General features: G+C 34.8%; 1 protein-coding gene across 1 annotated transcript in view; it reads left to right on the forward strand.

Moving 5' to 3' along the window:
• The window catches only part of ADGB (androglobin), a gene marked incomplete at both ends in the record, with an annotated part of 160,763 nt that overhangs the window by 129,453 nt on the left and 13,311 nt on the right, over window positions 1–17,999 (forward strand). The window contains 4 exons of the mRNA XM_081295062.1: window positions 6,407–6,579; window positions 9,426–9,602; window positions 10,357–10,462; window positions 13,276–13,494. Of these exons, the coding sequence (XP_081151188.1) occupies window positions 6,407–6,579; window positions 9,426–9,602; window positions 10,357–10,462; window positions 13,276–13,494 (675 nt within the window). The remainder of the gene's footprint in view (window positions 1–6,406; window positions 6,580–9,425; window positions 9,603–10,356; window positions 10,463–13,275; window positions 13,495–17,999) is intronic.

The raw sequence follows: 17,999 nt of genomic DNA on the forward strand, positions 1-17,999 counted from the left end.
GACCCTGTGCAAATAAAAAAATATTCACTATTACAGAAATAAATCAAAATAATAGGAAAACAGCACAGTTTTGTTCATGCTAATGTGTTCAGCAAAGCTATTCTCGTTTTTTTTTGTTGTTGTTGTTATTGTTGCATTGTTGTTCTTCAAGGACAGTTTGTAGTATTAGTAAATTTTACCTTATGTTCCTGGAAACTAGAAATTACAGTAAATCAAGAGTGAGAACCAAATCCCAGGTTTTTTCCTGCATGGCTTCTTTCATGAATTGCCTGTATTTCTTTCATGATTTTTTACGTTGCAATATTTTGTTATGCCTATCTTGCTACTTCCAAAATAGTCATACTATTGTCATTTATAGCAAGTATAAATATAAACTACATGACAGGGAATAAATAATCCCAGCATAAATCATGAAAAGAAAACTACAGCATAGCTCTGTGGTAGAATACTTGCATAGCCCATGCAAAGTCCTGGGTTCAGTCCCAGGCACTGGAAAATGATAACAACAACAATAAAACCTACTGAATGTTCTGATTAAATTTAATTTGAGATTGTATTCATAGGTAAAACTGGTGTGTAAATCCATTAGGATTTATAAGAACATGCAACAATAAAGGAAGAAATATTGGGGGAAATGTTTTAAGCTTTCCAAGGCAAGTTAGCACCATATAGTACAATGCTATCAGAATATCAAATAATGTAAGAAAAACAGAGTTATGTAAGAGAACAAAGTTAAAATGAATTAAAAGTTTTAAAGGAACAGTATTATCAATTGGGGAAATACAGCATAGTGGCTAAACCACCCTAGGTTCAGTGATCTGAACCAGGATGTTCATCACCTGCAAGACTAGAATAAGTGCTGTCTTTCAAGGTTGTTGTGAATATTCAAAATAATGTATAGAAGTTCCTATGTCCTAGTAGTATTTTAAAAGATGTTATTCTCTAAGTAGCAGAAAGGCTTTAGGAGAAATAATATGTATTCTTTTCTGATATAACATTTGAAAATTTATTGTATGAAAGAGCAGCTGCTAAAATTAAATTACACCTTCTATTGAATAATATGTTTGTGGCTGAAAAACAGCAAGCAAAGAAACTAAAGATGAATTGTGTTTAAAATGAATTAGGATGTTTTTCTGTGTGGAAGAAAATGTTGGACAATCTTTGAAAGGCAGCTTTCAATTTCAGAATAATTGATCTTCAATGGCATATTTGTAAATGTGGATTTTTAGACAGTTTGATTATTAAAACATATCAATGCATTGACTGCTATGCTTTAATTATATTTATAACTCAAAACCCACATATCCTAACTTTAAGGGTATGATATATTTTAGAAACATTTATTTACTAATGTTTTCAAATTATTAATTTGTTTGCTTTTAAAATATAAATACTTTATGTCAAGAAGAAATTGGTCAAGTTCTTTTTATTATTATATTCTTTAAAATATTCATTCCAAAGTCAATAGAAATGTTGCTTTATTTACTCATATCAAATACTGAATTTCTGTGAGAAATAAGTGTAAAACTTGTTTTTTTTTTCAAAAATTCACATCTTTATAACTCAGCTCACAATCTCACAATACAAAATAAGGCCCGAATTATAGTAATATTCAACCTAGGATATTTCTTTTAAAATTTTTTTAAAATGTGGCCTCTGGTTAACATGAGGCAACAGTGCCACCTTTAGTATATTTCAATTCCTAAGTTGCAGTAAATATTGCTTATCAAGTTACCTTTCACTTAAGGAAACATGAAACTGGAGGACTTTGAGCAGGGAGGAACTTAGTGCTATCATCTGCCTTCAGATGAATTTGTGGCACGATCTTAAATTCCTTTTCCCTATGTTTAACATCTTTATGCTGCTGACCTATGCCTTTGAGGTTCTGGTATATTTTCTGAAACACATATTATCAAAAACATATATATTTTGCTCCACCACACACTCTCCACTGTGATGTTCTGCCTCATCTCAGGCTCAAAATCAATAGTCAAGTGACCATGGGTTTCAGGCCTCTGAAAGCTTAAACTAAAATAAATTTTTCTTTCTTTGTTTCCCTCAGGAATTTTATTAGAGTGATAGGGAAGCTGACAGGAGTTAAGGTGTATTATGAATTCCATATTATAATAGATGTGAAATCAGGGATTTGAAAGGAGGTATATAATGATGTTCTGGCCTTCCAAGAACTTGCACTTTATGGGAGAAAAAGCTAATATATGTTATACCATTAAGAAATATGGAAATTAATTTTATATTAACAACATTAGGAAAGTGGGCAGCACACACAAGCTGTGTCTGACAAAATAGTAGGTATAAATTTACATATCAAGTATAAATTTATACATATTAATGTATAAATTTACATATCAAGTATGTTTCAGGGGAATCAAATACACCTTAATGTATGATTCAAACATTACTAACTATGGGCAGTTAGAAAAGAGAGCCCCAGAAGTACTTTAGGAACACCTTGAGATTCAATTTCAGCAGAAATTTATTAAACACCTTAGAAACCCAGGGTGTATGATACTAGGTAGAATGCTATTTTACCTGCTCTATAGTGATTAGTGTTAGATTTGTGTGTGCAGAGTTAGTATCTTCATTATACAGAGGGGCAACTTAGGCCCAAATTACCTGGCAAACTGAATGTATCCAATGCCTGAGCCATGATTCACTGCCAAGTCATGAAATTATTTAACCATGAAATTTTCTATGGCCCAACACTTCTTAGCAGTTGGTCTTGTCAGTAGAAGAACAATTGATACCCATCATCCTTTGGCCATCTACTAGTGTGACCTGCTTCCAATTTGAAAGTACGTAACATCAGAGGATCAAGTAATTGATGAAATACGGATTTTTTACGATTACTATTTTACTTGGCTAATGGGGTGACTCACAAAACTTTGATTTTGTAAAGGACTGACAGCATTTTTGAATTTAAATTTGAATGCTGATTCAACTCTTAGCAGTAAATTACATTACTGAGTAAATTACATAAACAGATACTCTCCGAATCTTTCCGTCTGGGACCCATTGAGAATCAAACTAGGAAGAAACATAGTAGGGTTCAAAAAAAATTACTTGCCTCTCTGCCACCTGGATATTTAACTATTAAAAAGAATTAATAGAACATAAGGTATTGTAACCCATTTTGTGCTGCTATAACAAAATAGCACAATTGGATGATTTATAAAGAACAGAAATTTACTGGCAAATGGTTATAGAGGCTAGGGTACTTCAGGGTAAAGTGCAAGTATCTAGTGAGGGCCTTCTATATCACAACACAGCAGAAGGCAACATGTGGGAGAGAGACAGAGAGACAAGGGGACCAAAATTATTCTCTGATAAAAAATCCACACCCTCAATAATAAACCTACTCCTACAATAATGGCATTAATCCATTCATGAAGGCAGATCCCTCGTGACCAACTCTTTTCTTCAGGTCTCATCCCTGAACACTGTTGCGCTGGGGATTAAGTTTCTAAATCACAAACTATGGGACCTAAATGTAAACCAGTGATCCTCAAAGTGTGGTCCTTGGACTAGCAGCCTCAATACCACAATGTGCCCATGGAGGACCCACAGTAGACCCACCAAATCAGAAACTTTAGGGGAGTGGCCATAAATCCATTTCAAAAATTAGCCCTCACAGGCTCAAATGCAGGATCAAATTTGAAAACCAGCCTTGCAAAGTATCTTTAGCTTTTTTAAATTCTAAGCCATTAATGCTCAGCCTTTTTGTCTACCCCTTTGTAGTACTTGCATCTAGCAAAAGAGAAAAGTATGTAGAATTCTTAGGGCAGTGTTTCTCAGAGTGTGATCCACAGGACACTTGTACATTCATAGAATTGTGAATTGCTGTTACAAAAACCATAGCATCATCAGTGACAGAGTTATCTGGAAGCACCAAGTGAAAAAAGCATTCTTCTACTCCAGTGTTGATCAGGTTCATTTAACCAGCACTATCCACAAGTAGGACTATAAAATACAGTTTAGTTTATATTCTGTTGTCAATGAGATCTCTGGGAGTTGGATTTTACTGGGGCAAGAATTTAGAGAAGTGACTATAGCCAATGAGGCTGGCTGAAGCCCATTTCCCTCATACTGAATGAAAGGTTCATTTCTGTGCAAGCAGTGTTTCTTCAACCTTCAAGTTTTAGGCTGGCAAAGAATGCCAAAGAGCACAGGAGAAAATATGTATTCAGAAGTCTGTCTTGGCTTTCTGATGAAAGGTGATTTTACTGCGTGACTTCGTATAAAAATCTTTGTCTTTATTTCTTATTTTTTCTTCTCTTGTTCCTGTTTTTGTGGTTCATCATCTCTAACTTTATGCCTTGTTCTTCTCTGGTTTAAATAACCTGACTCTCTTTCTGGGGGCTCATTTATCCTACTTTTCTGCTCATGTGTTACCAGTCCATTTGTATCTTGTCCTACTCATCACAGGCAAGAATGGAATCTCACCTTTTCTCCCTGAGTTCTTTTTAATTCCATAAACTACCAACAAAGTCTCCAGGCAGCTGTGAGAGAACTGACATATAAACTGCCCATTTTCTCAGGACCCTGCCTCAGACTATTAGTGTGTAAAGATTCTTAGCAGGTTTAGAGAAGCAAACAAATCCAGAAGCATATTGGGGGAAATGGTAGAGTAAGAATTTTGATAATTAGCTTCTCCATAAAGCAATTAAAAAACTACAAAACTAATAAAAAGTGTTCATTTAAGGAAAGCAAGATATATTTTATTAAAAACCAATACTCTATGTTTCAGTCCAAGATAGCAGCTGTCAGGAATAAAATGGTGCTAGAGCTCTTCAAGGTCTTATTCCAAAGTCATATCATTATTATTGGTCTGGTGGTTTCCTGAAACACCCTACTCACAAGGCTGACTCCAAGCTAAAGTCAATAATGGGTCAATGTTGATAGACACAATATGTGTAAGATGACATTTAGAGTAACAGCATAAAGGACAGAACTATATAAGAGCAAAGATTTTTGTATGCTATTGAAATTAAACTGCATGAATCCAAAGTAGATGGTTATAAATTAATATTTGAATTGTAATCCCAAGGAAAACAATAAGAAAATAAAAATATATAATACGCAAACAAACAAAAAACAAGGGAATTAAAATTGTACATTAGTAAACATTTGAGACAAAAGAAGGTAGCAATGGAGGAGGGGGAAAAAGAGAGAGAGAGAGATAAGCCCTAGATGAAAACAGTAAAATAGAATACATAAATCCCTCATTATTAGCAATAATTTTAAATACAAGGTAAATACACTATACAACGAAAACAAGATCTAACTGGATGCTGTTTATGAGGCACTTTAGTTTCAAAGATACAAAGAGTCTGAAGACAAAAAGAATTGAAAAACAGTAGTATGCAAATAGTAACCAGAGAATCCTAGGGTAAATATACTAATGCTAGGGGGAAAAAGATTTTAAGACAAAAAACACTAGTAGCAAAGGGACATCTTTTATAAAGGTAAAGGGTCACATATTCAAGAAAGAAAACACATACTAACAATACAGTTTAAAATACAAAAAAAAATGGGTACAACTGAAAGAAGAAATAAGTAATTTGACAATAATAGTTGGAAACTTTAATAGTCCAATTTTGTTAATGAATAGAACAACTAAACAGAAAATCAAAAAGGAAATAAAATACTTGAATAACACTGTAAACCAAATCGACTTAACAAATATCTATAGAGTAGTCTCCTCAACAACAGCAGAATAATCCTTTCAAGGGCACTTAAAAGATCTGCAGGATAAACTATAGCTAATGCAACTCTAAATAAATGTCAAAGATTTATGTCTGAAAATCATATAAATGTGTTCTTTGATCATAATTGAAGAACATTAGAAATCAATAATAAATAAAGTTGGGGATTTCAGAAATATGTGGAAATTAAACAATATACCCTTAACCCATGGCTCAGAGATTAAATAGCAAGATAAATTAAGAAATACTTAGAGATAAATTAAAAAGAAAACAAAACATATCAAAAGTTATGGGATGCAGTAAAAATAGTTAAGAGGGAAATAGCAAAGATTAGACCTGAGATAAATGAGATCAATATTGCACTGCAGGTACCAGACAGGGAAATTATTCAACAAATGAAATAAAAGCCTTCCAAAATGTAAGTACATTAAATAGTAGTGATTGCTGCACAGTGTTAGATGCCAACGCCCACTGACCCACATACATCTAGGGTGTTGATGGTAGATGAATTATAACTCAATTTTATAAAAAGAATTAAACAGACCTTCATAAAAGATATATTTTCTTGTTGAAGAATGAAAAGAAATATGAAATTATTTCACCAACTCACTCCCCTGGTTCTTATGTGAAATGATTTTATTGTCATATAATGGCCACTAGTTTCCATTTTTGTGTCTCTCTAGCTCATGGAGAGAAGCATGAAGAATTAATTACCATGGGAAGTCCAGATTCTCATACCATCAGTGAGGGTCAAAAATCCTCAGGAACTTCCAAAACAACAAGGAAAGGCAAAGAAAAGTCTTCAGACAGAGAAAGGTCAACCAAAGAAAAACAAGCACCTCGCTTTGAGCCTCAGGTGGGTGTGGTCTTTTCTCCTATCAGAGTCACTTAGTGAACCTTGGCTCATTGGTTCCCTATTTGCTCATTTGTACAGAAGTTGAAATTGTGAATAATTCTATCTCCCTGATTGCAGCAGCAACCTAGATACCTTGAGGACTTTTCTTGGACATATTTCCCAAAACCCCTTCACCAGCTCAATATTGAAAAGCATTAATTGAACTATCAGTATGCAGGACACTATTACTGGAATGTGGGTTCTTAAGATTAATATCATATAGTCCTTACCCTTAAATAACCCACACTGAAATGCAGGAAGCCAAAGATAACAGAACTTTAGAGTTAGACGTTGTGTGTGCCGTGGTAGGAAGGGTAGGTATCTAATCCCACCTCTTCTAGGAGAATTAGGCCCTGAACTGAGGCAATGAGCAAAGACATGCAGAGGCAACATCAAGTCAGTCTGGTATTTTGGACCTGTCTGGTATTTGGGGAAGTACAGACATTCACTGGATTAGACAAAGGGGAATGACAGGAAGGGAGGAGAGATGGGAATTGGAAAGACAGTAGAATGAATCAGATATAAGTCTCCTATGCTCATATATGTATACATGACCAGTGTAACTCCACATCATGTACAAACACAAGATGGAATCCTAATTAGAATGAGTTGCACTCCATGTGTGTATAATATGTCAAAATACACTCTACTGTCATGTATATCTAAAAACAACAAAAAGACACGCAGCTCCCTTAGTACCTTCATAGCTCTCTCTTTCCTGATCAAAATTTGATCCTGGAAAAGTTTCTGAAAAACTCATTTATCAAGCCATTTAAAAGATGATAAAAGCTAAAAAAACTCTTTAAAAATTTTTTAAATTTGTTTTAATTAGTTATACATGACAGTAGAATGCATTTATGCACTTTGCTATAACATACATAGATGGGGTATCCTTTCTCATTTTTCTGATTATATATGTTGTAGAATCACATTGGTCATGCAATCATATATATATATATATATATATATATATATATATATATGATTACTTTATATTTATATATATAATTATTACTTTGTATATATAAAGTAATAATGTCTGTTTCATTCTACTATCCTTCCTATCCTCATATCCCCTCCCCACCCCCCCTTTACTCCCCTCTTTTAAAAGTAAGAAATAGAAGAATTTCTGATTGTGGGATTTGGTCTCAACAGAATATTAGAGGAATTTTGTGCAAAGCAAGGTCTTTTGGGTAGCACTAAAACCAAACTGTATATGAAAACGTCATTCAATGGTTGCAACAATCCCCCTTCCCCAAATGCACTATCCGACATGGATAACTAACAGTCTCAACCTAAGTGCTATGTGCCCTTGTAAGTTTTGTTATTTAATTGTCTAGCAGATTTCCTGGAAAATCCCACTTCCTAAACTGACTCTAGGCTGGTTCACAGTGAGAAGGCTTCTCCCCGATGAGAACTAGCTTGATTGAGATTTTTCAGTCAGAAGATAAAAGGTGGAGGAAAAAAAATCCATAGAAATCTGAGAGACACCTTGGCATGCTAACAGGCATGATGGCAATGACAGAGGAATACGAGCTAGAGAAAGTGGCTGTGTTAGCTTTTCATCACTGTGACCAAGATACCTGACAAAAGTATCTTAAAGGAGGAAAACTTTATTGTTAGGTTAAGAAGTTCAGTTGATGTTTAGCAAACTCCATCCCTTTGGCCTAAGGTGAGACAAAAGGGCTGCTCATGCCATTGAGGCAGGACTCACAGAGAGAAAAGAGAAAGGAAAGGGACCTCAGGGAAATGTACCCTTCCAGGGCCTCAGGTGCACCTCCTCCAGCCCTGCCCACCTGCCTACAGCTACTACTCCGTCCATTCAAACTAGGATGGACAAATTAGGTTAAGCTCTCAGAATCTGATCATTTTACCTCCTGCATTTACACAGTAGTTTTGGGAGCAACATCTCATATCTAAACCATAACGTTGTGGCAAAAAGGCTATGTGAAGAACTAAAGTCTCTCTCCCTACCTGATTTCCATCAATGAGCATCAATTATATAGAAATTGCCCACTCTGTGTCAAGGCTGTCCTAGCCTATGGTCCATGCCGGGATCCTATGAAAGCTCAAAATGTTGTTCACTTTCATAATGAATGGATGGCTAGTATACCGACCTGGAAATGGTCAACTATCCTGCTCTCATTTTTGTGAAGAGATGTTATGAGTACAAATCAGTATAATTTAAACTTTATTGTGCATAATTGTAAGTATATTTTACAGAGAGTGATATGTACAAATATTACAAATATTAATTGTACAATTCAATGACTTTTGACAACTGTAACCATGATATAATTCATGCCCCTATCAAGGTATAGATTATATAACATCCTTAAACTCACTGCAGTCAATTCTGTCCTCCTTAAACCTCACCTCCAGACAACCACTCACCTGCTTTCAAACTGTAGTTTTGACTGCTATGGAATTTTATACAAGTGAATCACACAAGGTATGTTCTTTTGTGCTCAACTTTTTCATTGCAGTATGATGTCTTCCTGAGAGATTCATCCACACAATAGTATATAACAGTAGTTTCATAATGCTTCATATTAAGTAGTATGCAACTTTAGGAATATATATAGGAATATATATTATAATACATTATCAATTATAGGAATATATAATTTACTTATCCTTTCATCGGTTGATAAACTGCAATGAACATTCTTGTACAGTCTTCTGTGAATTATGATTTCATTTCTCCTGTGCAAATATCGAATAGTAAAATGATGAAACGGGTGTAAAACTTAGATCCTATTGAAAAGAGGAGAGCATTTGCCTCAAAGTTTCATTTTACCTTTCAGGTACCCGCTGTTCACTTGCAACAAGAAGATCCAAATAAACCCTACTGGATTTTGAGGTTGGTTTCTGAACACAGTGAAACTGAATTATTTGATGTGAAAAAAGATACAGAACGAGCAGATGAAATCCGAGCCATGAAGCAGGCCTGGGAGACCACTGAGCCTGGAAGAGCCATTAAGGTCATGTGACTGAAAACCTCTCATTTTTTTTTTTTTTACTTGTCATCATTAGGCATGATATGATATTTCACCATGTTGGTGAGATCATGCAATTTTCCTTTTAGGAATGATACCTGAATGTTATCAGACATTGCCTAGCTAAATATGTTAAGACCACATTTGGACACAATATAAAATATTACCTTCCTGATTCCCAGAGGATCTGCAAAACCAAAGCACATAATGGTGCCACTTATTCATCCAAACTATAAGTTTCCTCTCTCTTTCACAGAACCAGGGCTATATTTCCATTTACCCTTAAGGCCCTCAAGTCATAAAGCATAGCAATGTTTAATGTATGCCTGCCTGTTCCTGGACCAGCCCCTAGATAGAAGGCACGCATTGCTCTACCTTGGAATATTCTCTCCCTCTACTCTCTGCCTGAGGCAGGAATCTTTGCCCCAGTGAAACACTTTTACTACTGTTTCAGGTCCCCACTCAGGGTAATTGGGGTAGATGAAAAAGATTCAGGAGCACCTGGATTTAAGATAGCATGCCCAGGACTGCTTCTTCATTTCTTTTTAAAAATAACTGTCAAAATCACAGATGGCTCAAAATTTGAATTTATTTGTTAGATTTAGCCTGGTTCAAATTGCCTTATTCAATTCACGTGTTCCTATTTTGTTCACCTACACTAACATGTTGTTGCCTGTGCTGTGTTTTTTTTTTTTTTATTTTCAAAGCATTTTAAAGACTGATAATATTTCTCTTGTAGGCTTCTCAAGCTCGTTTGCTCTACCTCAACCAGTTATTTAAGAGACCACCTGATTTCCCTGAGAGTTTGCTTTTGCCTGACAGCCAGATTAAATTTGGGGAAGAAGGTCAGTGGATCCTTCCCTGCTGCCTCTGAACACAAAGCTATTGCCTTCACTTCTTAAAAACTAGTCAACTCTTCATGCTTGGTGAAGAGAAAATGTTTCAGAATCCCTAGTCTCAAGTATTGCAAGGCCTTGCAAGTTCAGATCAGTATATATAATAATTAATTTATCAAATCACTTCCACTTGTTTTATCATTTTTATCCTACTCCCTCCTCCCAAGTAGATAAGATTTTCCAATTTTAGAGAAAAACCAAAGGTGAGAGTACAACTAGCTAGAAAATACTAGCATGAAACTTGAAGGCAGGTCTATTGCTATAAATCTGGTACCTATAAAATAACAATTACAGTAAATAATAACAATCGTCATCATCATAATAAAGCTAGGTACTTTTGTTGAGCGACTGCCTTGGGCCTGTCAACACACATTATTTTAATTTTAGTCAGCCCTCATATACAGGGCATTGGTTTCAGGACCCTCAATGGATACCAAAATCCCAAAGTTGCTCAAGTCCCTTATGTAAAATAATGTAGTGTTTGCACATTCTCCTGCATACTTTGAATCATCTCTAGATTATTTAAAATACCTAATGCAATATAAATTCTACATAAACAGTTTTTTTTAGTATATCACTTAGGGAATAATATAAAGAAAATACTCTGTACATGTTTAGTATATATGCATCAATCATAGGACTAACTACCTAGTATATGACAATATAACTTTTTTCAAATATTTTTGATCCATGATTGTTCAAATCTATGTATGCAGAATCTGCAAATATGTAGAGTCAACTTTATACAACATTATTTCCAATTTACCAATTAGAACACTGGCCCAGAGTGCCTCAGTAATATGTCTAAGTTCACAAGACACCCAGAGACTGAGCCAGCACATAGATGGGCCCTCCATGTCAATGTCTTCTCATAGCATCTTGGCTTCCTCTACCTATTATCCCTCTGGGCTTTCATGGAGGCACGAGGATTCACATTCCAAATTATGTTATTCCATGTTCACATCTTGAGGAATGTCAATCAATAATTGTTATAGGAATAATATTGCTTTTCATATGAATAGTGTGAATAGCAATATCACCCTACTCCTGGAATGGGCACTGTGAATTACGTTTTTTGTGTATTATCCCATTTGCATGTATCATAATTATGAGGAAGTCAATTACTACTTCCATTTTACAGATAGAGAGACCAAAGCTCAGAGAATCACTTTACTCTTCCTAAGTCATATGTCAAGAAAGTGACAAAATTAGAATTTGAAATATTTCTAACTCCCAATCCCATCCCTCCATTATTGGAGTCCAATGTAATGCTAGAAAGACAAGGGTGAATAGGATCCAGTTCTTGTCCTTTAGAATATAGATTCAATTATTTTGAAAATTGTATTAAGGTGTATGGACAAAATATGCAGACAATTGTAAAAAACAAGAACGACTTTAAGACTACTGAAATAGGAAGGAAAAATAGAATTCAACTCAGAATATAACAAAAACAAGGGGGTATTTATACCCAAAGGTAGGGAGAGTGGGTGGAAAATTACTGAGAGAAACTTTAGTATCAATGATTAGGGAAAAGAAACTTGATTGGATATCAGGGTTGAGGAAAGAAGAGCTTGGGTAGGGAGATTCTAGCAGGATTCTTTGCTAAAACTGAGAAAAATAGGCCAAGGAGAATCCCTAGTTGAAAACAAGGCTCTGAGAAGCCTAACCTTGTTATAAAACATACACAGAGTTGAGGCACAAATCTTAATGGTACAGCTTGATTGATTTTTGCATAGGGAACCACCATTAGATTAAATCAAGACATAAAATATTCACTGCAGCCCAAATGTCTTCTTATTCTCCTTCCCAGTTATTTTCTCTCTCAAGGTAACCACTAGTCTGACCTCCACCACCATCAATTAATTTTGCCTATTCTTGAAGTTCATTTATTTATATTCACACTGTGTGTCTCACTATTTGGCAGTTTTATTTTTTCCTGTATCAGGTATGGTTGTTTTTATAAGACATTCATCTATTTTTACCTAAGTCAAAATTATTGAAATAAATTTTAATTTCCTCCTCTTTTGTTCTTGATCAGTCTTATTCTAGGGGTACATCAATTTTGATAATATTTTTAAAGAACCAAATTTTGACTACTGTATGTCTTGCTTTTGTTTCAACATTTATTCATGCTCTTAAGCATTACCCTATTGCAGCCTTTCATTCAAAGAAGAATATAGTGCAAATTAAGTCATCCACAATTAATAAATAGGGGAAATGATGTCTGCCTAATGTGGAAGTTGTGGTAAGTTTTACAGTTTTGCATGGCGTAGGGAACTGAAACAGTGGATTAAAGAGAAACCACTAAGCTTTAGGATTTCACAAGCAGAATCCCTTTTCAAATATAAGTTAGAACAATTTTATAAGTGCCTACACACAGGACTGCATTCCCAGAGAGAAGTATCTTAAAATGTACATTGGTCGGGACAGGGCTGGTGGCACTTTCTCCAGGGCTCACCTTCACAGCAGCCCACGTAGTTCCAAGATCTCATTTCTATTTGTATTGTCTCAGCTCCCAAAAGCTTCTACTTTTTTAATAAACTTTTGACATCCTGAGGCAGCTTCCAGACACTGCCATCCTGCACAGTTCACACCATTTCTGGAGGTACAGATGACAGGTTTTGCTAGTGCTGTGGTTATAAGTTGCAAAGCTACTGAGTCACCTCCTCCAAAATCTGTGTTCCCACATGCAAGCCCTGTTACTTTTTGCCATGATTTAGTAGAATGCAAACTTTATCAGCAATGTACATGTCGTGTTGTAGGAGAAATGACTGCATTTTTGAAAGAGACAGATGCAAAGAGTCTTCAGGGTCAAGAGAGTAGGGATATACTACTATCAGGAGGAGGAAGTATGTTGTGGAAGAAGTGGCAACTGAGCAAGGGCTTGAAGGATTTGACAAAAACTGTTAGCAGTGAAAGTGGAATAGTGCCCTCACCAGGGAAGGAAGAGCGTGAGCAAAGTTTGAAGAAGGAAACCATAGGTAAGTTTTGAAATAAAAATTCTATAAAAGACCCTTAACATATATGTGATTGTTGTTTAATAAAACAACAAAAAAGTGTATTTTGGATTTAAGGTTTTCATTTTACTTATCTGAACTGATAATTTACTTAAGAACTTGATTGCTAAATATTTAAAGAAAAAGTGGGCATAAAAAAAACAAATTAGCAGGTATTTTTTTGTGTATGTTTGTGTATAAGTTTTCTGTGGCTACAAATACTGAAAATGCCATTCACATTCTTTTATCTATAGCATGCTGTATAATAGATTTTTATTTACATTTTAACTATTTTATTTATAAAATTCTGAAAGAGCAATTTTCAGTGGTACAGGAGTCACATTGACTTGACTTGTGTCTATGTGGATTTATAATTCTTCACTAAAATGAATCAAACTATTTGATGGAAGGTTTTACAGGGAAATGACATTCCACACTCCTGGTTTCCATGATGAGTGATTACTCCTAAGAAACTCCTGGATTTTTTCAGTCCAATTGGGGCTAAGTGTCTTATTTATTGATACATTTGGAAGGAATCCATTGGGAGCCTGGCCCCCATAGGAGCCTGAATATGTGCTTCTCCCTGAGCAACTCAATGGGCTGGAGGAGTCTGCCAACCCTGAGGTTCTGTGAAAATGGTCTTTCTACTTCTCACATCAAACTCCATCTCTAATTTAACCTGAATCAACAATAACGGTTATTCTTTGTTTCTCCACTTGTTCAGACCTCAAGCTAGAAAGAATAATATTTAGGAAGGAAATATTCTCAGAAACTACAGTGTTAGTTCTACTCTCAATATTGCTGACTCATTCTGAGAATTTTAAAGTTAAGAAGGGTTTAAGTCTAAAGCATGGCCTTGAGTGATTTCTATAGTAAAGAGGCAAATTACAAGATTCAAAGACCTCTCTTACTGTACAAATAAGAGATTCTGATATATCTGAGCTGATGGAAACAAAGTGCCTATTTAATAAGCAGTGATACACATGACAGTGGCACTAACACTTATTGGAATTCCCTTTATATTGATATTTAATTTGTAGAGTGACTTTATATGTATTATCTCACATAAGCCTCTGTGGATTATAAAAAGCAAATAATGGAATCTCTGCTTTTCAAATGGGGTATTGAGATAGTGGATCAGAGGAAGGCTGTTTTCAGTTGATCCATGACTCAGGATTCAAGAAATGGGATTCCTGCTTCTTAGTAAGGTGTTGGAAATCTCCAGGAACACTTCAAGTTCACAGGGTGGAAACTCTGCTGCTGAAATACACCCAGTCAAAAGAAAGTGTACATTGCTCAACACAAAACTTAACCACACTCAAACCTCAGTTACGCTTTAATACAAAGAATAGAAGAGGCAAAACCCCCAACAAGGCCCCAAGTAGGAATAGCTGTAGGGGAGGAGTCCTAGGTCTCACTCATGGACATCTACTTCTGTAGCAAAAAACAGGTAGAATGAGCACAAAGTCTGTGGATAACACACCTATGAAGGGTCTCAATCTAGATCACTCTAGGACTCTTTGGCAAGAGAATGCTGTGCCCTACAAAAGCCTGATACATAAGCGTGGAAGAGAAGTTTATCCCAACATGTGCATAAAATCCAACATAGGAATATAAGAATTATGAAAAAGCAAGGTACACACAAGGCCTTCTAAAGTTCATAATTCATCAGAAACTAACTCCAGAGATTTTGAAATGGATGAAATACAAGATAAAGAATTCAAATTATTATAACAAATGATTGCTGAATTCTAAAGGAACATATAAAAACAACTGCATGAATTAAGCAAGTCAGTAGAGGACAAGTATGGAGAGGAAATACTGGAAATGAAATACACAATAAATCAAATAAAATGTTCAGTTGAATGTTTCTCTGATAGAATAGGCTACACTGGACAGAATCTCAGAACTGGAAGACAAAGTCACTGACCTTGAACATTCAGACAGTATTAAAGAAAAGAAAATAATCAGAATAAACAAGAACTTTGGGACAACGTTAAAATACCCAATTAAGAATCACTGGAATTGAAAAGGGTTGTGAGATATAGGCTTTTGGAATGGACAACTTCTTCAGGGAAATGACTAAAAAGTTTCCAAACCTTTGGAAATAGATAGTCCCTTAGATACAGAATGTATTCAAAACTCTAAATAGGCAATATCAAAAAAGAACATCCCCATGACAAATTATAATTAAAATGCCTAAAATACAGAACAAAGGAAGAATTTTAATAACCTCAAGATAAAAATGTCAAGTCACATTTAGAGGAATTCCAAGGAATTACTTTAAATTCCTCAACACAAATTCTAAAATCCAGTGGACTTGGAATGATGTGTTCTCAGTTCTGAAAGAAAAATACTTGTTGGAGCTGGGATTGTGGCTCAGTGATAGAGCATTCGCCTAGCACGGGCGGGACCTGGGTTCGATCCTCAGCACCACATAAAAATAAAGGCATTGTATTGAAAAAAAAAAGAAAAAGAAAAAGAAATGTCAACCAACTTCTCTATATTCACAAAATCTATCCTTCAGAATAAAATTAGCAATAAAAACCTTCCAAGAGAAGCAGAAGCTCAAATAATTCATAGAAACTAAGTTAAAACAACAGACAATACTTAAATTCATACAGAGAAAATAAAAAACAAAACCTTATGACTAACAAATTACTAAGTCTCCTTTGAACAGCAGCTAAGCAAATAAGAAACAAGATCAAATTAAACATTAGAAAGAAATTGGAAATAAATTGAAATGACAGGAATTAATATCACTCTATGATAACATTTAATGTAAATGGTATCAATTCTGCAATTAAAAGACATAAATTGGCAGAATGAATTAAAAAACAAGATCCAACTATACGTTGCCAAGAGACTCACATAAAGGCAAAGATAGCCACAGACTGAAAGTGAAAGTATGAAAATTTATACACCATTCCAGTGGAGCCGGAAAACAATCAGGAGAAAATACACTCATCTGTGAAAAAGTAGATTTTAAGCTAAAATTAATCAGAAGAGACAAAGAAGTTCACTTCATTCTGGTAAAGGGAACAATCAAAAAATATATAATGATAGTAAATATTTATGCCCCAAATGTTGGTGTACCTAATCACATAGAACAGACACTATACAAATTAGAATATAATAATACTGGATCATTTAAACATACCTCTTTCATCCAGATGTAAACTCAGTAAAAACTCTTTGAGCTTGAAAAATATTATAAATCCAGTGGACTTAACAGATATCTATAGAATATTTCATAAAACAACAGCCAAATACACTTTTTCTCAGTGACTCATGGAAACTCCTCCAAAATGAGTCATATTTTAGGCCACAAAGCAACTCTTAGAAAATAAAAAAGATATAATTTCTTATATCTTATAAGAGTAAAATGAAATGAAATTAGAAAACAACCAAAAGAGACTCTATAGAAATATAAACACCAGATCTTAAATTATACTACAGCACTATAGTAACAAAAACAGCATAGTATTGGCACTAAAATAGGCAAGAAGACCAATGGAACAGAATAGAAGACACAGATACAAACCCACATAAATACAATTACCTCATACTAGACAAAGTTCCAGAAATACACCCTGGAGAAGGGATAACCTCTTCAACAAATGATGCTGGGAAAACTAGAAATTCATATGTAATAGAATGAAAGTTAATCCCTACCTCCATGCAGGAAAAAAAAATCAACTCTAAGTGGATCAAAGACCTAAGTATTAGACCAGAAACTCCACACCTACTAGAACAAAATGTAGCAAAACATTTCAACATATTGGCACAGGAACCGAATTCCTGAACAAGACACGTAAAGTACAAGAAATAAAATAAAAATTCAATAAATGAAATGACATCAAATTATGATGCTTCTTCGTAGCAAAAGAAAAAATCAGGTCGGGCACAATGGCACACACCTGGGGCTGGGGAGGCTGAGGCAGGAGCATCATGAGTTCAAAACCAGCCTCAGCAACTTAGCAAGGCCCTAAGCAATTCAGCTAGATCCTGTATCTAAATAAAATTTAAGAGGGGTGAGAATGTGAGCACCCTGGGTTTAATCCCCAGTACTAAAAAAAAGGAAAAGAAAAAAATGAAAGAAAGAAAGAAAAAGAAAGAATCAAGAGCTTAAGAATATGAGGAGAGAATCTACACAATGGGAGAAAATCTTATCCATCTATACCTCATATAGAGTGTTGTTTCCAGAATATGCAAAGAACTACAAAAACTTACTACTACTACTACTACTACTACTAATAATAATAATAATAATAACCTAATCAATAAATAAGCAAGGTAATTTAACAGACCCTTCTAAAAAGGAGAAATACAAATGATCAACAAATATATGATAAAGTGTTCAACATCTCTAGCAATCAGAGAAATGCAAATTAAAACTACACTGAGATTCCATGGAACTCCAGCCAGAATGGCAGTTATCAAGAATACATTTAACAACAAATGTTGGCAAGGGTGTGAGAAAAAAGGAA

Source organism: Spermophilus citellus (assembly GCF_964194105.1).
Source record: "Spermophilus citellus genome assembly, chromosome: 5".
In the NCBI taxonomy this organism is placed as follows: domain Eukaryota; kingdom Metazoa; phylum Chordata; class Mammalia; order Rodentia; family Sciuridae; genus Spermophilus; species Spermophilus citellus.